The sequence below is a fragment of the Leuciscus leuciscus genome (assembly GCF_965113295.1).
Source record: "Leuciscus leuciscus genome assembly, chromosome: 24".
NCBI lineage: Eukaryota > Metazoa > Chordata > Actinopteri > Cypriniformes > Leuciscidae > Leuciscus > Leuciscus leuciscus.
The window spans coordinates 20215007-20239115 of record NC_138723.1 but is presented as its reverse complement, the minus strand read 5'-3'; the positions used below and the strand labels follow the sequence as shown (position 1 = coordinate 20239115).

At 38.2% G+C, this 24109-nt stretch overlaps 2 protein-coding genes across 5 annotated transcripts in view; one reads left to right on the top strand and one right to left on the bottom strand.

The window, feature by feature from the left end:
- Window positions 1–524: 524 nt before the first annotated feature.
- tmem218 (transmembrane protein 218) lies at window positions 525–7072 on the bottom strand. Of its 3 annotated transcripts, none has more exons than XM_082156930.1 (4): window positions 6954–7072; window positions 6516–6724; window positions 6311–6413; window positions 525–3292 (listed from the first exon to the last, which is right to left on the bottom strand). In XM_082156930.1, exons 2-4 carry the CDS (start codon window positions 6623–6625, stop codon window positions 3158–3160), a joined length of 348 nt encoding a protein of 115 aa, XP_082013056.1. In that variant the 5' UTR covers window positions 6626–6724; window positions 6954–7072; the 3' UTR covers window positions 525–3157. The 3 variants fall into 3 exon arrangements, with proteins under 3 accessions (XP_082013056.1, XP_082013057.1, XP_082013055.1); XM_082156931.1 differs by having other exon boundaries at window positions 6516–6654; XM_082156929.1 differs by having other exon boundaries at window positions 6516–7072.
- Window positions 7073–8088: 1016 nt separating this feature from the next.
- Window positions 8089–24109, top strand: part of LOC309489469 (homeobox protein PKNOX2-like) — a 75480-nt gene continuing 59459 nt past the window's right edge. The window contains exon 1 of one of the 2 annotated variants that reach the window (XM_082158266.1): window positions 8089–8156. The gene's annotated coding sequence lies outside the window, so the exon portion shown is untranslated. Of the gene's footprint in view, window positions 8157–8182; window positions 8531–24109 lie in introns of those variants that run through there. The other variant, XM_082158267.1, reaches the window with a different exon arrangement.

Below are 24109 nucleotides of genomic sequence, written 5' to 3'. Positions count from 1 at the left end.
GAGTAACAATACAACATACAAATTTAAATGAAAAAAATTCAGGAAAATGTTTGCTGCCATATTCACAACAAATATTTTCTATTGTTGTGAATAAAAAAATGTAAATGATATAGTTCTTTTTTATTTTAATATACAAATAATATATATACATATAAAGATATTACTAATAATAATAATCAAATGTCTTTATTTTCCAACCCCTTGCACATCCATAAAACACAATTCTAATATTTTAGTTTACTGTAAGTTAATCAAAGTCATCTTATTTAGTTTGACTTCCACATTTGACCTCACCTGACCCCACACCGAATGACCTGAGACATTTTGCATCCCACAACAACCAACAGGAATTGTGTTGATAGACTTGCACAATTTTCCTTCACAGGTTCCAAAGAACAAATTATACGAGAAACATTTATCCAACACCGTTTAGATGAAAAATTCTCAGGGATGGAGTCGGGGGTGAAGGGTGGGCTTGTGGAGCACAGAGATGGAGAATAGAAGGCCAGGGGTGTGAGGGCAAAAGTTCTGCTTGACTGGATCACAAAGCAGGATCTAGTGTTCACCCCGCTCCCCTCCTCATCCCTCCCCCTCTCCCGCGAGCCTCGGTAGCACCCACATCCATATCCTGGGCCGCTCTTACACCTCTCCGGCTCTGCATCCCCCTTTTGCTTTCTTTCTCTCTCCCTCGTTCTTACTCTCTTTGTATGTCCAGCTGGCTGCCCTACAAAGCCTCCAGCTCAGACTCCCAATGAGCCCTGCTCCCTTCGATGCTTTGTTCTGCCGTTTTTCCCACTCCCTGGAGAGAGAGAGTCACTTACCAGCACGGACAACAAGAAGGGATAAGGAAAATGACAGAGAGAAGGACAGGAAGAAATTGAAAAGAAACAAAAATAAGTCAAGTGTGGTTGCAGTCAGCGATTACAGAGCGGTACATTAGCGAATCTGTTATGTAATGTCACTTCTTCCATGCAGACGGCTCAGAGCTTCCTTGTTTCCATTGTCCCTACTTCACATGATAACTATAACATTGATTATCATAAATGATGCAGTATTTACATGACTTCAAACTTTGGAAACCTTCTATAAACACATTGGTTTTTAGAAGAGCTTCTAAAATGGCACCTTTCAAAATGATTCTTTTCTGAGAAAATCAAGGTTAAGCATCTTGTATGTTATTATATCACACTTGTTGAAGGCGTTCAGTGTGTCTGTGATCCTTTGGTTTGATTACACAAACCATTTTATGTACCAGTCCATCCGTCCGGTACCCTGTTTCTCAAGCTCTGGTAGATCTCCGGCGATCAGCTTGCAGAAAGGCCTCAGTGTTGCGATGTGGGCCGGAACTAATAGGATTGGATTTGATTCATTAGATTCTCTTTCATCGCACTGGTTGGAATTTCACTGCACGTCCTGCCGGACTCCCCACTTTTAAATGAGGATCGCACGAAGACCTTAAGGGTGAGAGCTAGCGCAACTGAGACACGGCCTCGCCTCGCTTCTTGCTCACATTCCCACAATCTCCCTGTATAAGAACCTCCGGATATATGAGCATATGGGATGATTTCCAGGATATTCCAAGTTTTTCAGCATGACCGCTAATTCAACTTGCTGCTTTTCTTTGCTTTGTAATGGACAAATGTGTAGGTTCTACAGTGGACTATTATTGTCATGTTTGATTTGACACACACATTTGATCAACTAACATGTTTTACATCAGGTTTGGAGCTTGTTATTTTTTGTCTTCATGCTGTAAGGATGCACATACAACACGCCTGTGAAAATAATAAGCAATATCGACGTCCATCTCCCTTGTGAAGTTTGCCTCCCAGAGAGATTTATGAAAATGAAAGTAAACGTCTGAGGCAACAAAGGGCCCACACGGAGTATTCGCCTTGTTAAGAACAAAATAATCAACTTTCACAGCTTGAAGCTTTGTTGGACCGCCCAACTTTGCTCCCTTCGTCTTTGTGGTATTGTGCGGAGAGTGAGACAGTGTCTTAAAGAATGCTTCCATAAGGCCAAAATTTGCATGTCAATATGGGACCAAGAAAATTTAATTTGTCTGGTTTGAGCCGTGAAAGAAATTCGAGTTTGCAGATTATCAATTAATGGATTAGAATGTGAACTCAGTGCATTGAAGGCACCAAAAATATTCACTGATTATGACTTAAAATGGCTCAAGTGCCTTCTGCAGTGTAAAATGTATGCCGTTGTGATGCAGTTAGACAGACTAGGTCAATTATATGTCCAAATCATCCAATAATATTTCTGAGATACATCTGATTCATATTAAATAATATTAAACTGCAAATTGTCAAAGAATTCCAGTTCTCTCAAGTAACAAGATTTCATGTTGCATTTTCATCGGTCAGTCGTGGAAAAACGTTTGCGTTCCCCTGAAAATCAAAAAAAATTTGCGAGCGAACTCAAGGTTTCTTGGGAAAATGCGAATATTTTGCAAGCGAATGCAAAGAGTCTTGGGGAAACACAAAAACATTTGTGATAGAAAGCAAAAGCATATTTCGACAAATTCCGAGTAGCCTGAGTCACAATACTTGGCCTTCACGTCATGTCTCGTCACTTCACTTGATGAATCATTTGATCAAGTTAATTCATAATTCAGACTCATGAAGGATTCATTCACAAATTTGACAGATCTGGTTCTTGTTTGCTACCCATTGACTCGATCCAATCACAGCTTAATACTCAAGGTTATGGGGTTTTCGAAAAAACGTAATCCTAAGAGCAATAGTAATAGTGATGCTTCCTAAGCAAACTCCAATAACTGAAGAAATTAACAAACTGGAAGTTTGAGAAAAATAGACTGTATTCTTTTTAACAGTAAAATACACAAAATTACGAAATTGCAACACACAGGAAAAGTTCTTCGATTACACATTGAACATTGAAACTGTACATAAAAAAAACTTTACCCAACCACACCCTCCTAAAAACACTTGCCATGCACATGCTGCATGCAGGCCAGTCTATGTTGTGCTCTCAGAGAGATGTGGACGTCTCTGATTTGGACAGAAAGACAAAAGCTCTGGAACCTTCTGCTGTCCTCTCATCTCAAGCGGGGCTCGTTGAATTGCCAGGTTGGCCGCCCTGCTTTGGGATATCTGTAGGAGTTTGGCACATGAAGCCTCACGGTCTAGTGTGTTCTCAGGGGCTTGGCATACACGGGCTCCAGGAAATGTAAGGGCAGCAACATGAACAGGGCTGCCAAGAAGACCACACTCACCAAGGACAGGAGCACGTACCGGCCGATGAAGAACATATCCACTATCTGAAAAACATCACAGGCTTACGTTGTGAATTATTCAACATATTATACAGTTACTGGAAAGTAATTAAAGCCATGAGGGCTTTGATGTGTCCATTAATATTTTTTAATTAACATGAAATACATTTAGTATGTTCTGCTTTTCTCCACTAGAGGTCAGCAGGGTTCTTTTAAGAAATTCTGACTGCAACCTGAGGCATCTCACTAGACCATTTAACACAGAACAAGACACTATTAAAGTGCCATAAAGACAGCATTTTTACCAAAATGATCTTGAGAACAGTGTGAAACTAAAAATACAACTGTTTAAAACATTGATTTTAATAAGAAATATTAGAAGGATGTCTGAATGATCATGTGACTGAAAACTGGAGTACTGGCTTGCTTTGTCAGCACAGGCATAAAAATACAGGGTGGGCCATTTATATGGATACACCGCAACAACATGGGAATGGCTGGTGACACCAAAGTCCCGTTTGTGGCACACCAGTACATGTGAGGGGGCAAACTCCTCAAGATGGGTGGTGACCATGACATATATACTAATGTGCCACAAACAGGACCTCAATATCACCAACCACTCCCATGCCACCACAGTGTATCCATATAAATGGCCCTCCCTGTATATTAAAATAGAAAACTATTATCTAATATAAACTAGAAATATAAAACATTTAATGCATGCAAACTAAATCTATCTATGGTAATACCTGATAAATAGACTGACATCATATGTTATATTTAATATAGGCTACAATATAAGACAAAATGTTTATATAAAGATATAAATCAGTATCCGTAATTTAATAGTTTTTGATTCACCCTTATTTTAGCATACTCTCAGAAAACTATAACTTTTTTCTTGCCATTATTTCTTACTCTGCGGTCTGTTTTTCCTCCATGTTAGAATTAAAGCTGAACAGGGTGATAGTGTTGAATACTAATGACACTCTACATCCCTACGGACCTGAACTAGAGTATGAGGCCTACATCATGGGAGAGGCCACAACCTACATTAAACTACAGACAGAGAGATGTCTTTGTGTGTGTCTATGCATGTGTATGTGGGAGGGGGCTCTGTCTCCAGCGAATGCAGTGTTCTCTCGTTTAACGCATCTCACTTTCTAATTTGCCAATTAGCTGGCTAGCGAAGCACAGAGCAGAGGCCATGTTTTATTAATGTGGTATCGAATGTGCGACAGTGAGCTCCTGTTTGGGGCCGGCCTAATTGGCACTGTGATATTATTCCTTTGTACAACAGCGAGGGGTAACCAGTTTCTCATACAACACACTGTCACCTATCAAGAAAAAAACTATTATCTAGTCATACCCGCTGCAAGCAAATCAGCAATGGGTGTAACATGGATTTGGCGTTATGCACAAATCAGAGTCTAGCACAACGAACGACACTACATGCATGCTTATAGAACTAACTAAATGAGAGACTTGGTTATAACAGGAAGCCACTGTGGCACAATGATGGAGATTGTATCATGTTTTGTTTTTCAATTTATCTTTCTGACCTTATATTCATTACTAAATTGATTAAAACTAACATACACACAAACACACATGATTTCAAAAAGGTGCTTGTTGACATCAGAAAATATAACCTGACACCTCAAACCTGATTTGTAAATCTGAGAACATCTTTTGCAAGACATTACCGAATTGAACTACACTATGCAACCTGTGAGATCTCAAATGAATCAAAACAAATGTAATCTTTTTCAAGCTGAGAGCAGGGGGTAATACAATAATTTTAGGTTGAAAACAAGAGAATGTTTGATTCAGTCAACATGTTTCCGTTCTGCTATCGAAGACTGAAAGGTAAATGGTTCGGTTTTTGTTTGTGCAGACAAGAGGGTGGCTTGGCAGCTCAGAGCGCTGGTTTTGGCAAAGACAGACTTTAGGAAAAAACTGTTGTGTTTGTGCTTGTCTGCTGTTGAGGAGAGATAAACTAGCACGTCTTTTTTCAAATATAACTCACACAAAGAGCTGAACAGTGCACCTAACACTATTCAAGCATGAATATCAGAATTAAATAAGCTTACAAAATTATCAAATCACTCGTACATGAACTTTTCATTAAAAAAAATTAGCAAGTATATGAGAATTCCGGAAATATTGTACGGTCACTTTATTATAGGTACGCCTGTTCAACTGCTTGTTAACGCAAATATCTAAGCAGCCAATCACATGGCAGCAACTCAATGCATTTAGGCATGTAGACATGGTCAAGCCGATCTGCTGAAGTTCAAACCGAGCATCAGAATGGGGAAGAACAGTGACTTTAAACGTGGCATGGTTGTTGATGCCAGACGGGCTGGTCTGAGTATTTCAGAAACTGCTGATCTACTGGGATTTTCACACACAACCATCTCTAGGGTTTACAGAGAATGGTCCGGAAAAGAGAAAATATCCAGCGAGCGACAATTTGCACGGGCTCACCAAAATTGGACAATAGAAGTAGGGGGCTGAATTTGTCATTAACAGCATGAAAACATGGATCCATCCTGCCTTGTATCATCAGTTCAGTCTGCTGCTGCTGGTGGTGTAATGGTGTGGGGAATATTTTCTTGGCACACTTTAGGCCCCTAAGAACCAACTGAGTATCCTTTAAACACCACAGCCTACCTGAGTATTGTTGCTGACCATGTCCATCCCTTTATGACCCATCTTCTGATGGCTACTTCCAGCAGGATAACGCACCATGTCACAAAGCTCAATTAATCTCACTATTAATTAAATTTCACTACACTCAAATGTCTACCACAGTCACCAGATCTCCAATAGAGCACCTTTGGGATGTGGTGGAACAGGAGATTCATGAAACTGATGCTATCATGTCAATATGGACCAAAATCTCTGAGGAAAGTTTCCAGGACCTTATTGAATCTATGCCACGTATATTTATGGTAGTTCTGAAGGCAAAAGGGGTCCAACCCGGTACAATAAAGATGTACCCAATAAAGTGGCCTGAGTATATGTTAATGACTGATAAATCTACGATGTACTCACCTGAACTGCTCTCTCGGGCGAGGGAACTTCAGATGCGCGAGGGAAAAAGACTAAAACCAGTGTGATGGTGAGCGCCAGAAGAAATATAGGGATAATCCCTATCCTGGTGAGGCAATAACATCGTGATTATTCATGATACAACACTACAGAGCAATGCTGATGCAAGTTCTGTGTCGAAAACATAGAAGTAACGTTACGTTCTTACTTCGTTGGGCCGGTTGCGCGCGACAGAACGATGGCGAGCACGAGAGTCACTATCCAGGTTAAAGCAATGATAAACACACCTGTCCCAACGCCCAACACCACATCGGCCATCCTCACCTCTCACGCTGCGTGTGCCTGCCCTGGACGAGAGAAGTATCTTTTGCTTTTAGGCAGCGTTTATGGTGGCTGCGCGCGCTAAATCCGCCAAGTCTGGAAGTAACGTTATATCAAGTCGATGTTATGAAAGCAAACCACGTGGCGCGTACTTCTTCAAAATGCTATTAGCAGAAATATACTGTTAGTTTGCTGTTTTTAATCAGTTCCACTAGCATATTACGAAGTAAACGGTGGAAAACCTGCAGTTCATCAAAATCACGTGCTTAAACTAGCACACTAATTCATTATAAACATTTTACGGCTAAGCAGTTTGTATATTTACCTAATAAAACCACCAAATTATGAAACCAGCTAAGTAATTTCTAAATAATATACTGATTGACGCCCAGATGTATGCTGCAGAAAGTCTAAAATATTTCCATGGAAACCCAGTCGCTTCTGTTTATCTCTACACTTCCTGTGTCGCAAATGGACCAATCAGGTTGTAGTATCTGGCGAGCAGTATGCTGGGAGATGTAGTTTTTCTGAATACTGGGCATACATACTAGTACCAAAATGTACACATTTACGTTGCCTCACAAGCTCTCTCTCTCTCTCTCTCTCTCTCTCTCTCTCTCTCTCTCTCTCTCTCTCTCTCTCTCTCTCTCTCTCTCTGTTTCTCAATGATCTCACTCTCTCTCTGTTTCTCAATGATCTCCTTGCAAATGTATGTTTACAATTGTTAACTTGTACAATTATTTAATATTGATGACACGTTCTCTTGGTAATATCACTGTTGTCTCTATACAGGAACTATATGCTAGCTCCCTTTAGCCTATGGGAATTCATATGGCATAATTTATCCAGAGTAGCCTTTCTCAGCTGCAATTTAGCTCATAGACTATGGGTTCAATTTCTAGGAGAATAACTAAATATACATTTAGGATTTGACCAAACGGCTTTTCTTCTTCTTGCTCAAATAACACTGTAAAAAAATGTGCTGCCTTCAATTTTTAAGTTGGCTACAATCAACTTGGCTGTGTAAGTCATTTAAACTTAAATTACATTGAACTGACTTAACAAAATGAGTTGAATCTCGTAGCCTATAACTTAAAAGTTGAATTAATGTAAAAACATTTAGTATCCTGACTTATTGATCATGTAATCTTTTTTTTTTTTTTTTTTTTTACAGTGTAGGCTATTTTTCCTCTGCTTTCCAACTACTAACAGCCAAGGCGACCTGCAGCCGAATGTAGGTCTCATTTGATGTCGATAGGGGGCCAGCGGGCTCCACCGTTAATGAACCGGAGATGCGCGTGCAGGGCCCGGGGTGTTCGGTATACGGCACGGAATAATGGCAGTGGAAGAGGAACCGCGGCGTGGAGCAGGTCTACACTCGGTAGAGAGGGGTACGGGGAGAGAGAGAGGGAGAGAGGAGGGGGGAGATGGTGGGAGGGGTCTGATATGGCAGACGTCACGGCTTGTGTAGGGGAGTATAGGCTTGTGTTGTCAGCCTGGTGTCAGTCTGATGAAGATTGGCATTCAGGTAAGCTGTCATTCATTTTCAATGTCAGAGCGCGGAGCGGGCGAACACTCCAGCCTGTTTTTCCCCCTCTCGCTCTCATTACAAAAGGCAGGACATTATTCATACAGACTGGCCGAGGGCTGAGGGGAGAGAATGATAGACAGAGAGGGAGAGAGAAAGTGAGGGAAAGAGAGAGAGAGAGAGAGAGAGAGAGAGAGAGAGAGAGAGAGAGCGCGTGAGTGAGCGGGAGGGAGGGAGGAGGAGGAAGAGAACGAGTGCGATAGAAGGAGGGAGGAAGAGAGGAAAGACTGTAGAAGATGCCGTGCTGTTTGGGGAGCGCGTCTTTGTGGATGAATTTATGGTGGATGATGCGTTTGGACTTGTGAAATGTGGTGGTAATTTTTGTGTCGACATTTTTTGTTGTTGGGATTTAAAGGGCGTTTTGCAATTTTGTATCGATACTTGACTATTTCTTCATATTCACAACGCGCAAAATATACGCATGTAAAATTCATGTTTAGAATTTTAATTGGGGTATATTTTGTTATCGCTAATGTTTTGTTGAGCAAAGAAATGTCTTTTAATGAGTATTACATATGTCTTTTAATGAGTAGTACAAGATCATAGCCCATCTATTTTACTTTATAACTGGTCAGTTTTGAAACAATATATTGCTCAGTAAATGTTTTATCTGACATTCTGAACTTTTTCCAGTTTGACATTTCTGTTTATATTAAGATTATCGCACATTATCAGAGCAGAGTTTGGGAAAATAAAAACAGATTTGCCTGCAGTGTTAAATTATAGCACAATGACGACTTTCCGCGGAGTCAACTTTTTGTTTTAAGAATATAGTAGGCCTAGGCCTACATTTTTTTTTGGTTGCGAATACATCCCATTTTTTGTCTTTCTCCAATGACGCAATATTTTAAATATATATTTTAAGCATAAAACAATCGTTTTGTGGTATGTAAATCTGTAATAAAGTTTGTAATACTGTCATGTTTTATGTTTTGTTTATGAACCGTATGATATTGACACTTAAAACTGCAAGTGTTCGAGCAGCGTACTGTTGTTATGGTTACCACCTTCGAACTAGTCGTACTGTCTCAAGCGTATTTGGCGCCATGTAGCCTAAAGAAATAAGAAATACTATATTTGGAAACATGCTCAATGTTGTTTTTAGTACAGTTATCCTAGTTAAACTATTAAGGATTACATTTTTAAGCCGTCAATTTAATCAGCCTATACTCTTTGTTGTTGGCTCTATGTCTGATGCATACTTGTGTAGGCTACTTATTTATTTATTTATTTATTTATTTTTTAGATAGCAAATCATGTGGTTTAGTATTTATTACTCTCTTTTGTATTCCAAGATTTGTCCTGGAAGCTTGTTTCCGCCATTGAATGAAAAATATAAAAGGTAATTGTGATTTTTTTTTATCTTGCAATTCTGATTTTTTTTCTCTCTCAGAATTGCTTGAAATAAACTCACAGTTGCGAGTTAAAGTCCGAATTTTGAGATATAAAGTTGTAATTGCGTGTTATAAAGTCTGAACTGTGTGATATAAAGTTGTAATTGCGTGTTATAAAGTCTGAACTGTGTGATATAAAGTTGCAATTGCGTGTTATGAAGTCAGAATTGCGAGAGAAAAAGTCAGAATTGCGATATATTTGTGACTTTTTATCTTGTAATTCTGACTTTTTTCTCAGAATTGCGTGAAATAAACGTGCAATTGTGAGAAAAAAGGTCACAATTGCGAGTTATAAAGTCAGAATTGATTGGTAAAACTTTTTGTAAAAAGTTTAGTGACTTAAACACCCTTGCACTTGGTGCTGTGTGTTTTTCTGGAAATTTGGATTTTCAACCTAAACTAGCAAGCTGACGTTTGGAAAAACAGGGAACATCTTAAAGGTACTTCGTAAAGTAAGAAACATGCAACAAATAGTCTTTTTAAAATTGTTGTAAAGACGTCAGGTGAAATAAAGGGCTAAATGGCAGTTGACATGGAATTTGGATATTTAAGGGTTGTTTTAAACTGTTTGCAAGCTTATGAAGCAAATTTGTACAAATTCATTTTTAATACTCTTTCTGGAAATCTAAAATGCTCAGTTTATGTTCTTCATGTCAGGTTTATATCAGAATAATTGCAAGGGAGCACTGCTTCATAAATGAAACAATAATTAGATTAGAGAATGGTGTAGTTCCAAACTCTGCAGAAATGAGAAACTATAGTCTCAAATCCTCTTTCTGACTGACTTAATTTAATATGTAGCTGAAGTATACACAGACATAACACCTTTCACAATATGCTAAAATACTATTCAAAGGAAAAAAAGCTAAATTCTAAATGTATTTAAGTAAATAACACTTTTTCTCTCTACAAATTTTTAGATATGATCAGCTTAGTCTTTCCAGTACAACCCTTAAAGTTCTTAAAGAGTTTGAATTTCTTTAGTGTCAAATATAGAATAATTTCAGCCGAGAGGTGACATTGCATGTCCATTTTTGGATCTCAAAGATGGATCTCATTTAATCAGCTGTTTTATTTCTGTGGTGCAGGCGATCACAAGGCTGCATGTTTTGTCTGGAAGATAAAAGTTGTTGGATGGGGCTAATTTAAATGCCGAGATCCCTGCTGGGATCTTAATTGATGATTTGTGTCGCGGGACAAGCTGCCCACGGGCAAAACTGCAAACACAAAATACTCCGACTTTATTTGCATATTCCCCTTCTCCACATTATGAGCAAATTACAATCTGAGGTTCAATACTGCAGGACCCGGAGCTCTTTTGGTCTAATCGCTAATAAAAAAAGACTCCGTCACCCTAAATGAAGGAAGTAAACTGTGCAAGAAGAAGATTGTAAACCAATTGTGATGCTTCTAGACTTCCATAAAGCTAATTGTCTTCCTTTCTAATGTGTCACTTTTGATGCCAACCCTATACATTCACAGTGCCAATCATTTAAATGCCTATTTTTGTACAGGTCTCATTTGGATTTTCAGATCTTACACATGTTGTTTGTCTGTTGACAGTTAATGAGATAGAGTTTTTATCTTTGCCTCAAATGAGAATTATTCATCAGCCTGTAGTCTTCTGGGGTCTTGTGTGTTCAAGGTGAAGCCATAAGAGGCTACACAGAGACAGAGCTCTGTTGTTACAGGCTTCCACCGCTAAGCCTTTGCTGATCCTGATGGCTCTCTGAGGAGCGCGGGCCTGTTATTGCGTTGGACGGCTGTGCGTCCAAACGACCTCGCTATGCTGCTCTCATACTGCCAGGCACGACGGTCAAACTCCTCTCATGGGACCTGGAGGTAGAGGAAGATTTGCTTGATTTACACGTGTAGAGGCACTTAACAGTCACCCGTAGCATAGCACTCACATCACAGCCCGTGCTGTTTTCATGTCACCCTGGCCTTGGAGCTGACGTTGATTTGATTTACGAGAAAACACAGGCTCGAAATCGACAGTCCAAAAAGAAACGATGATCTGATGTTAACAAATGCGATGAAGTCGTCCTTTGGTGTGCTTGTCAGCACTTGTCATGCACTTTTAATAGATGTAGCAGAATGACAAGCGACTTGAAAATCTGTCCTTGACTATCGTCTATATCTGCAACATTTAAATCATCTAGATAAAAATGTATTATAATAAGTCTATGGAACAGGGTTATTATTGTTAACTGAAATAAAAACTAAAATCATAAAAAACATTTTCATTACTTGAATGGAAAAATAGACATTTACTGAAATACAATAAAATGTATAATTATTTTTTCCAGCTAGTTGCCAAAGCAACATTTCTAATTTTCTTTTAGTTTATGTGTGTATATATTTATGTAAACTATATATCAATGATGCTAAAACAACACTGCAATGGAAGTAAAAAATTAAATAAAATGTACTCGTCCCACACAGTTTGTGCTACACAAATGAGTGGCACCTCAAATTGTGTGGCTTATTGAGGAGAACTGTGCTAATTCATGTCTATGTGATTTTTAGTGGATCTTGTGGCTCATCAAAAAGCTAAAAAAAAATCCCATAGACTTACATTGCAGGAGTAACCCAAGCCATTTCTATAAATCAGAATCTCATATTTTGATTTGGGGTTGGGATCTTTTGAATTTGACCATGTGTGCAACACCCTAGCATGTAGAAACTGCATTCCAATGTCCTGGTAACAACCCAGTGACTTTTGCGCCGCGCATATATATATATATATATATGTGTGTGTATATAATATTATTATTATCTCATGCAAATGACAGTCAAAGTTGTTCATAACAGAAATAATTACTTCACCAGGATCAAAAGCAGAGTCAAATTAGCAGCAGCTTATTATTAATTCTGAATTTAAAAACCTTGAACAAGACTGTAAACCTCTGAGTGCCTTTGTTCTTATCTCTAGTGGAATGCTGATAATCCAAATAAATGTACTCGGCGTCACTGAGGGAAATACAAACACTTCTACCAAATTCTGAATAGTAGTTTCTCAGAACAGATGAAGGTTGAAAATATTTTATTAGAATTCTTTTTGAGATCAAAGTAGGAAAAAACCCTACCCAGGACCAATTCATATTTCTTTCCCCCCTCTAAATATATAAATATATGCATGAGTACAATAACTAGTCAAATTAAAATAATGTGCTAGAGGCAGGAGAGTGCTTGACTAAGGTTGAGAGAGAATGATGTTTTCATATTTTCTCTATTAGGGCGAGCATGTGAATTGTAGTTCTCACATGTTTTACACATTTCATATGTTGATGTCATTTGGCGTGACTGGAGAGAGATAGATGTTCTCCACCGGTGCATTGTGTGCATTTCACTCTCCTGTCTTTTGGAGTGTGGCGTGTTTTATTAGAGCTGAAATAGTGCATTGAATGCTCATCTATTACTGCAAAAGCCATCTTCTCCGAAAGTGGCATCTCGCTTCGTCCCGTTTCAATGACATAATTCATAAAGGCATGTTTTTCTCCCATTCACACTTCCTGCTCTGTCCTCTGGAGCATTCAAACACAGACCACCATTGATTCCAACCACCTGATTTCATTTGGACCTTTGACACTGGGCTATATCGGAGCTTCCTCTCCCGCTGATCTATTTGTGCATCTTTTGTTGTGTTTCGAACAGAACCCCCCACGTTTCCATCATCCTCTTTCAAGCTCAGAGCCATTGAAAGACATTGATTGGTAGCTGTATGTGTGCAAAATGCCTGTAATGGCGTCAGTACATGACAGTTATTTTTCCTTTTATTAATGCATTCGAACGACTTTCTTTATATTGATCGTGAGTGACTCCTGAATGGCGGCTAATTCTCTCATTTTAAAAAGATTATAAATGCATATCAATCCAGATAAATGGATCTGAGTTTTATTTGCAAAGTGGTGTATCTCAGCTATTTTTATTGGCCAGTAGCTTTGCAAATACCGTTAGGAGCGTTTTATTTTTTTGCTTTCTAATAAAATGCATTGGGACAGAGCAGCCTCTGGGATGTCATAAAGCACCTGGCTTCCCAGTGGCTTTAGCCATAATGTATGATTTACAGCTAGCAGAAGTTTCTGCTTGAAAACTGTCTCTTTTTTTCTTTGTTCTTTTTTTCTTTCTTTTTTTACTGAGACCACTAATATATATATATATATATTAGTGGTTTCTGTATATATCATGTTTATATCATGATATATATATCATGTTTCCGTCTGGAGCATTTACTATTTTGTAATAGTTGCGTATGAGTCCCTCAGTTGTCCTCAGTGTGAAAAGAGACTGAGACCACTAATATATATATATATATATATTAGTGGTTTCTGTATATATCATGTTTATATCATGATATATATATCATGTTTCCTTCTGGAGCATTTACTATTTTGTAATAGTTGCGTATGAGTCCCTCAGTTGTCCTCAGTGTGAAAAGAAAGATCTCAAAATCATACTGTCATTGCTGGAAATGGTTCAAATATGCAAAAGATGCTGGAAAACTGAAGAATTTGCAGGACCTGGAGGATTTTCCTGAAGAACATTTGGGCAGTTTAACTGCTCAGGACAAACAAGGGACTCATGAACAACTATCACAAACACAAACAGTCGTGGATCATCCAGGTAAAGACACACAGTATTAAGAATCAAGACATGTATCAAGAATCAATTAAGTATCAAGAATCAAAAAAAAAAGAAAAAAAAAAAAAAAGAAAAGAATCAAGGGTATGGTGACTTTTGAACGCGGTCATTTTTATAAATTCAACTTTACTTTGTCTTATGTATAAAAAAATTATGTAAAATATCTTAATCAGGACAGTATTAAATAAAAAATAACATGCATTTTTGTATGATCCCTCAGATTTTGTTAAAAATAATTAACATTTTGCAGATTCTGCAAGGTGTGTGTAAACTTTTGACCACGACTGTATATACAGTATGTATGTCTATATATATATATATATATATATATACACACACACACACATTATTAAATGTAATCTATACATTACATTTTCTTGCTGCTTGACTTGATCTGCCTTTTCAGATTTTTGAGAAAAAACTTCTTAGATAATGTGATTCATCATAAAAAGTACTCAACTTTAGAACTGAACACCAGCACTGCAAAAATGTGCTTGATAAGGAAACATTCATGATATATTCATGATATTTTAAATGTTGTAGTTAAAAAGAATCACAGAAATTGTATATATTTTAAGACAAAAGATGTATTTTATTCAAAGTGATCAAATTATTAGTTTTTCAGTAGCTGTCAAAACATGTATCCTTTCACTATTTGACAGCTGCTGAAAAACGAGGCCCCTCTTCCCCCTCGAACAGTCCCACCGTGGTCAAAACAGGCTTCTAGGAACATGCAGAATGCAGACAAACTGCAATAAATTGTTTTCCAGAAGTGAGGGGAAAGCGGGATCATAGTGACTACTCCGATCACAATGGAGATTCATTTTTGTACTAATATTGTAGCTCAAAGTAGCTTTATGAGAAAAATGATACGGTAGTTCTTAATAAAAGCATACTTTTTTTCAAGGGTGGATCTTAGTGCTATTGTACCATACCGGTTGCAGTAGAGTCAAATTGGCTTGTAAAGTGTTGTAATGTATCCAAATGATTTATTCTAGTAAGTTAAAAGCGATTTCCACAATCACTCTGCGCTGTAGTGTTGAAAAAGTCGCTAATTTGTCTATTATTTATCTATTTATATGTGTACTTGTTTTGATCAGTCCAACAGTGCGAGCGTTCATCATTATATCGAAATTCCTCAGAGCTCTGTGCTGTTTAGCGCTGCTGGTGGGTTGTATTTGATACATCAGTATAAGCAGCATGATTTCAGGCCGCGGGGTGCTTCGCCTTCCTCGAGCACATGAGAGATTTCACACGCACCAGCTGCTTTATTGCGTTCGTACAGTATGTGCCGACAGTTTTGGGAAAACCTCATGTCATTTCAGATTTAAGAGGTGGTTTCAATCGCCAACAAAAGGCCTCAACAACATATTTTAAGGTTCTAATGGATGTTCCAACCACGCTGAACCGCATTCCTCTCCCTCTCGCTCTGGTTTGTTTTAGGGGCCCCATAAGATATAAAGTTGTTGCCTTTCAACTGGAGTGTAAACATATAAAAGGTTGCAGATTGAGTGTGTTCTTCTCGCTCTAATGTTTGGAAATATCTCAGAACATTAAACAATCTTTTATTCCCAAAGCAGTTTCTTCACAATAAATTAGCTCATTGCTGCAGTGTTTCCTAACAGTTTTGGTCTAATGGTCCCCCACAGCCACAGTGTGTGTGTTTATTTAATATTTACATGCAAGACAAACTTAATGTTAATGTTAATGCAAAATTACATCCAGTATTATATTAAAATATACTTCAATATATGAATTATATTATAGCCATCATGCTTTTCTCCTGTGTCTTTGGAGTGCACCTTCCCCATTGAAATTCAGCATTGTCTGATGCAGTGTAAACTCTACTGTTTAGGTGACCTTACTAAATTGACTAGTTGATGATCTTACGGACAGACGCCTGCACTTCGGTTTTCTCCAGCTGCTAGCCGTGAGACTTCTGGAGACTGTTCAATTGAAAACTTAGAGGGAGATAAATATAGCAGATGAAATTGTGTCCCGCTTTGTGTGAAACTCTAGAAACGGATGGTCTTCAGAGAAATCATCACTTGCCATACGGGGGATGATATGAATGCGAGCCCGCAAACACTGGGTGCGATAACAGCCAGGAGACTGATCAGCGATGCATCAGCCATTTATCGACCACAACTGCGTGGAAAACAATCTCGTGCTCCCTGACTGTTAGAACTTTATAACGTTGCCCTTCAGAAAGGACTGATGACAGCTCTGAGCTAAAAGTGAAACATAAACAGCTGCTGCCCCAGAGTGTGGGGGGAAATGTAGACGCATGCATTTGGCGCTCTGCCATAGCCAGGGTAGGATGACACAAGTTTTTGGGGAGAGCGAGGACAGCAAATGCCCTCGCTGTTAAGGAGAGAAGCCAGGCCCGTGCACCCAGGTGACTCGGACATCCTTGGCGGATTTGGAACAGAAGTGCGAAGCAATGTGCAGAAGGTGGCAGTAATGCAAAACATGGCATACACCTGCCTTTTTTATCTCGGCCGCAACGTGGGCCACCATTCTGGTGGTCGTATGCACTCCAGAGGTATTTATAAACCACCATAGACATTTAATACAGCTCATCACACCTTTTAGCTCAGCTGACTCTAGCGATCAACACAACTGGGCCGAGGAAGAGCGAAAGGGTTAACCTTTTCCTTCCCGTTAGGAAAGGAGGGTGGAAAAACAGAGTGAGAGGTCATGGTGAATACATAGGGGAATTTTTTGCTGTCTTTCCTAAACCTGCCAATGTTATCAGAGTGCAAGAGTGGAAAACCTGGTATGATACATTAGACTAAAGCAAAAGCTAGATTAAAGACTCTCAAGCCAAAGTGTGGTAGTAAAGGTTACTGAGGATATCGTTGTCGTTGTGGTGGAAGGATTTTGTTTCTGAAATGTGTCAGAACACAATACACAAAGTAGCCGTTGCATTCTCAGTGTTGCCACTAGGGACGCTGTAGCGGGAATTAGCATAAACTGTCATCTATGCTCAGTTTTCTCTTTTTCAGGTCAACTAATGCCAGGGCAATAGTTTGAAGATAGCTTTACTGAGCAAGTTAGTGAACGTTTTTATTTATGATTTGTTTATTTGATTGCAGATTTAATTGATTTAATTGATTGGAGCTGTGTTATTTTGGTATTTTTATACTATTCTTTTTTTATTGATATTTTGAATTTGCTTTTATTTTATATTTTCAGTTTTTTATGTTTAATTATTTAGTATAGAGTAATTTTTTATGTAAAAATATTTGTAAATAGTTTTAGTTTTATTTCAATTAGTAATTTTACTTCAACTTATTTCAGTTATGGCAACTTTCTAAATGTATTATTTATTATTTATTTATTTGATGACGACACTGGATTGGAGATTTTTCTCTTTCCATATTTGGCATATAGGAGCTGTACTTTATGCCTTTTACCTACACAACACAATATCTGCCTGGGGATGTTACCAAGATGGCCGCTAAGTGAGCTGACTTTCCTTAAAGGCCCACTGATGTGCCTCAGAACGCACTCCTCCCCCTTTTCAAATAGCCAATAGTGTTTAGTTTACCTCACAGACTGCAAGTCATACTTTTACGCTCATTACGCTGATGATACGTTGGATTCAGTAGTAGATGTGTGAATAAATTCTAGCCATTTCATTCTTAACCAACGTACAGTTGGGAAATGGAATAAAACTCGAGTGTTTGAGCAACCAAACTCACATCTCCAACCCAAATTGCTCCGTGACGTGTCAACGGTCGCTTTGGCCAGGTGGTATTTATAGTATAGGGGGCGGTACGCTTATAAATAGCATTTGATTGGAAAGAAGATGTGATGAGAAGCTGAATGAAATTAAGCTGTCATAAAAATCCGTTATCCATTTTAGCAGAAGTGAGAGACTGTAAGTTTTGAATGGTTATATCTCCTAAATGCGAATTTTGTCATTGTTTTGGAACACACCAGCTTATTCCGATTCGTAACCTTAAGGCTAACATATTCATACTAAAAGCTAAAAAACGTAAATTTTGATTTCAGGGGGTCTTTAAAGGGACTAACACATCTGGTATAATAGCATCGACAGAATATTAAAGTTTGTTACTATCACAGTAATGCAAAAGCTCACATTAAGTATGTACAATAGTAGTGCACACTTAATGTATTAGTTAAGCACTGCAGTTTGCGTACTGAGTTTCTGGCCTTAAAATGCACATATGCGTTTCCATGAGCATGAGCGTGTGTCTCATCTTGTGTGTATGCGACAGACTCATGAAAACCACCATGAGCCAGGGAATCTGATGAAAGCTCAGTGTCTGACTTTCCCGTGTCCCAGCACTCATTCCTTAAGTCCCAGGACAGGAAGCAGAGCGAGCTGCAGGCCTCAGAGAGTGTCTGAGTTTGGGCAGATGGGAGATGAAGTTTGGCTGAGGGCCAGAAATCTCCGGTGAGCAGATAGGAATGAAAGAGCATATGAGCTCAGGGATGGATTTTCCACAAGGTGACCATCAGCTTTTGTCATTTTAGCTGTAGTACTAATAATGTTAATTTGTAAAATATTGACCAATTTTCTTTGGTAAAAAATAAAATAAAAATCTCCGACTTGAAGGAGGGATTTGAGTCAAACAAAATTGAATTGTTTGATTTAGACAACTTGGCACACCCTAGCAACCCACCCTGACATCCCACAATGATCTAGCAACTGCATAGCAATGGTCTAAAAATCCTCGCACACTAGCAACCAGTGGTGGACGAAGTACACATACCATGTACTTGAGTTAAAGTAAAGATACTCAAGGTAAAATATTACTCAAGTAAAAGTAGAAGTGCTGCCTTTAAACATTCACTTGAGTAAAAGTACAAAAGTATTTGCCTTCAAATGTACTTAAGTATCAAAGTACTATGATTTTTTTATGGCTATAATGTCCTATTATAATTTTTGTCACAAGACTCTTGCTTAACTCAGTCTACGTGAAGACTCTAATGTCACTCTTGGCACATCAATCTATTAATAAAATGACATTAATTAGTCATATATATATATATATATATATATTTGAATACATTTTTGGTGTGTTTAATTTTTGACGGAAGGGGACTGTTCCCATAAGGTATAATACATTTACAATATTTACTGTACATATTTTTCACGAGCGTCTATGGTCATAATTATGAACATCCTAATGTTATGATACATTCACATAAACCTGCACAATGCCATTGAATATATATACACATGGGAGCAGCCAATTTCCCTACAAAATTAAACACCAAAACGTATTAATGCAGTGTTTCTGCTACTCCTCAGAAAAAAAAAAAATGCTATTATATGCAAGTAATTTTAGTGTCAACGTAATAAGCAATGTTCATTATGCGTCAGTATTTAACGATAATTGCTGCAATAATAGCTGCTGCTCTCTGCCCCGCTTAAAATCATTGGCAACACAAATTGTTTGGAACTATTGAGAGCTACACGAATCACGTGACCGCGCGGCGGCGAGATCACAGTAGGCTTGTTCGACTTGAAACGGCACACTGCACAGACCAATCGGTGAATGACATTCAAATACTGCGAGAGCGATTAGAGAGTAGACGGCACTGTATGCTTTTCAATCGCTCTCGCGATTTCGCTCTATACTTTGATGTCATAAACTGATCGGTCTGTGTAGCGCCGGTTCAAGTCGAACAAGCCGTGTGTGTCGCAACCTCTTATATACTGTCTATGGTCGCAACTCTCATATTTAAAGCAGCGCTCAGTAAGACTGGCTGTTTTCTCGCAAGTTTCTCTCTCGAGCTCCCCCTACAGTTTCGGAGTATATATATATTATGAGAAAACTGTCGTAAACTCGTTGTCAACACTCACCCCTCCCATCTCGCTCAGGCCATGTGCATTTGTTTTCAGAGAAGCCGGCGAACAAACGGAGCCATGTCAACTGAAGTATGTATGATTCTCAGAAGAATATCATATAAATGTTGAGATAGTGTATATTTGTATAGTGTTGCCAAACGTAATCAGTAACATTATGGCGAAAAACAATACTATAAGAAATATTCCGCTATTTATTTCTATTTAAGTTTGAACTATAGCTATAGACACTTAGATTATACATTATCAAAATAAATGTTACGTTACATTCTTTTATAATTTTGACGGTGATCCGAGTTGTCCATCATAACGATTGACCAAACGAAGTCAAACACGTAGCCTAGTTTGTTTATTTATTTTGCAAGAATACGTGTATGGTATAAGGCTATAATTTATTCGTTCATACCGTTTGGTTTGAAATTTCATAATAAGTTGTATTGCTAGCTAGCATCCTAACATGCTAGATCTGTGAACATGCAACATATAACGTTACTAATTCTGAGGCAGGCGGCAAGCTAAACTAAAGCATAATTTGAAGAATTTCATATCGATTTATAGGCGATCTCAGTAACACAAATAAAACCTGATAGAGGAACGGACAAAACACTACAGAAAACAAACACGTTTGTTTACTACTGAAAATGCTAACATCTAAGTTACAGTAGCGTACTAGTAAGCCCGTAACAGACAGCGACCATAATAAAAACCTAAACAGACAATAACAAACATCCTGAGGTCACAATTACAAGAAATACAAACATTAAACACAGTTTATTCTAAAGATACAAGTGCAACAGCAAGAAGGCCAGGTCAGCATCGGTTTTGCAGGCTTCGGTTTCTTTCAGTTCTCTCCATTCTGAAAAAGCCGGTCCAATATTAACTCTAGTCTGACTTCACGCTCGGTCAGTCTCCCGTTTCCTCTTTCTTTGGTCCTCTGACAAAGATTTCCTAGCTTTCTGCTTCTTTTTTACATGTTCAGCCATTATGAAAACTTGAAGAACTCAATATCTAGCGTTACCTTGTTCTTATAGCTAGCCGGATACTGGATGGATGAGGGCGTGTACGTGTGCAGTGCCGTAAAGCAATTCGTTACCTCGCGAGACCTGATATCACACGATACTTCCTAACACTGAGGCCGGCGGCCCGCCGGCCCAAAGTTGCAAGGGTGGTTTTGCGGCTCACAGGCACCAGGGGGGTGCGAGACGACCACCATTCAACCCGAAATCAGTAATATAACCATTACAATGACTCCAAAGCTGTTCGGTTAAGGTAAAAAAGTTACTTAGTTCACCTTTAACGGCTCTGGTTTCCGCTTAGTAGATACCGCCAAGGCAAGTTCAAAACAAAGCGCGCACGTTGTAGGCTACTGTGATTGGTGGCTCGTTTGACCAGTTAAGTTTTTATCCACTCATAAATAAAAAGGAACGACTGATTTTGAAAATGTAGTAGAGTAAAAAGTAAGATATTTGACTTCGAAATGTAGTGGAGTTAAAGTAAAAGTCTTCCCAAATTTAAATACTTCAGTGAAGTACAGATACGCAAAAAAGCTACTTAAGTACAGTAACGAATTACATTTACTTCGTTACTGTCCACCACTGCTAGCAACCACTGACAACACCGTAGCATCATGTAAACGCTGCTTACACTACCATTCAAAAGTTTGGGGTCAGTAAGAAAACAATACTTTTATGCAGCAAGGATGCATTAAATTGAGCAAAAGAGACAGACTTTTACATTGTTAAAAAATATTTGTCACATTTTCAAATAACAAATATTATTTCTATTCACTAAATAATTCAGATTTTTTTTTTTTTTCACAAAAAATATTAAGCAGCACTGTTCATAGAGCACCAAATCATAGAATGATTTCTGAAGGATCATGTGACACTGAAGACTGGCGTAATGGCTACTAAATTACATTTTAAAATATATCAAATGTTTAATATTTCCTAATATTAAGTTTTTACTGTATTTTTGATCAAATAAATTCAGCCTTGCTGAGCATAAGAGACTTAAAAAATAAAAATAAAAAATAAATCTTACAAACTCCAAATATTTGAACAGTAGTGTGCATGTACTTTTGTGTAAAAATTTGTAAAAATTCATTTTTAAAATTCAGTCTTTCGTAAAACAATCATGAAACAATCAGTTTACATTCATTTATTACAATATGACCTGGGCTTATAATAATGTGTCATCATTACAGATTCTGCCTTTCAAAGGTGGCGGTATGGAGGTATTACATATTTAGTTCCCATAAATCCCCCCATTTAGTTCCCATAAAGTTCCCATAAACTCCACTCCAGAAGTCTGAGGAAAATCAAAATTTCATGGTGAGGTGGTGTGCCATTTAAAAGATTTAGAAGGATTTGTTTCGGATAAGAGCCCAGATCTACCTGTCTCATTGCTACGCCTAGAGATATTTTTAGCAGTTAAGTCCTTTTCCTGTTTGGATTTCCGTAGCTCACTAATGTGGAGAAGACTGCAGCAAAAATTCCAAGATTCAGATCAAGGGAAATGTAGCCTATTATGCACTGAAAGTGTTGTTTCGACATGGAGAGCACAGCGTATACTTCATTAAGCGCTAATATTGCTTTGTGAGTTTGTGTGTCGGTCTGAATGGTAACAAAATAAACTTTTGCTTCATTCAGCATGTGCGTTTGTTTTGTTCTCAGTGTGTATATATAAGCTTAATGCGTCTGAGTGTTGCTCCATATTCCCCTTGTTGTGTCTAGTGGGGCCTTTTGTGTCAGCTGCACACTGGTTTAATGTGAAGTTTAAGCTTCTCATGACGCCAACTAGGGTCTAGTTACACTAGTGGGAATACCTGCTATTGTCCGCTAAATCCCTTCTAATTCCCAGGAATTCTGCTATCATTCCACTCATCAAACCTCCTTGGTCCTGCCACACTTCCATAAGTGATCTTAAAGACACATACCCTCCACCATGATGCCTTTAAAAGCTATTTATGGTTTATATGCATTCAAAACCTATAGAGTTGCACTGTGGTCAGTTCTGCTTGTCATTCATATTTTAAGGTTACATTTTTGATCCAGTTTTAGTGATTTTGTGATGCCAAATCTCATGAAGCAATCTTCCGATACAGACAACAAGTCTGTCATTCTTCCAGACGTTTCTGACGACTGCTATCAGGCGTTCCTGAATGCAAAGGGCTATTTTCATATATTGCATAGAAAAACAATTACGCCCTAATGTTACACACTTTATTAGAGGAGAGACACACAGAATATGAATTGTTCCGTGGTTGTCATAGTAACAGGAAGTTCTAAACCCCCGGCAGCAAATGTTGTTCTCGTGGTCTTTGAACAGCTGGGGGGCTGTTAGCGGCAAGGCATTGTGGGTCATTACCAGCTTGCATTTCTTGGGACAAAATTTCTTGCTTTTCTTGGGTCAAAATCAGAAGGAGTTTGAGTTGCGTCATAGACAGTGTTTTAAATGTGTCGATCTAATGACTGTAGACTGTAGTTATTTTTATAGGACAGACAAGATTGAAGAGACAAAAGGACCAAAAGAGGGCTATATAACACTGGAGAAAGCTATCTATTAGAATTGACATTTGTCTTAAATTCCTTTCTTTCTTTGTAAGAGACGTCCAAAAATAAATCAGGCTCTGGTAAATCATCTAATACAATATAATGAAATATATAAGTTTTATTGTGTTAGAATAATCACCTAAAGGCCTGTTCACACAAAGACGAATGTTCGGTGCGATAAACACTTTAATTTGAATGAACGTTTGTTAATGCATCTGTTCAGACTGACACGAACATTCACATGCCGTGAGTGCGACATACTTTTTTCTTTTATGCAGAGGTGTTCTAATCTCTTTTCCATCACACTGCGAAGAAAACTCACCGCTTTTAAAGCTCAAGCTCTTTAAAGATGGGTGGATTCTGATTGGCTGTCAACAAAAAATCATCCTGAAAGTGATTACAGTTATATTGTTCCTTTGTGTTGTTATTGTTATAGCTGTTTTCTATTCTCATAGA

Excerpts from the sequence above, each read along its gene's own strand:
- tmem218 (XM_082156929.1), bottom strand. The coding sequence starts at position 6,625 with ATGGCCGATGTGGTGTTGGGCGTTGGGACAGGTGTGTTTATCATTGCT. Across the intron at positions 6,414-6,515 it reads CGCGCAACCGGCCCAACGAA|GATAGGGATTATCCCTATAT; the intron begins GTAAGAACGTAA and ends TTGCCTCACCAG. Across the intron at positions 3,293-6,310 it reads CGCCCGAGAGAGCAGTTCAG|ATAGTGGATATGTTCTTCAT; the intron begins GTGAGTACATCG and ends GATGTTTTTCAG.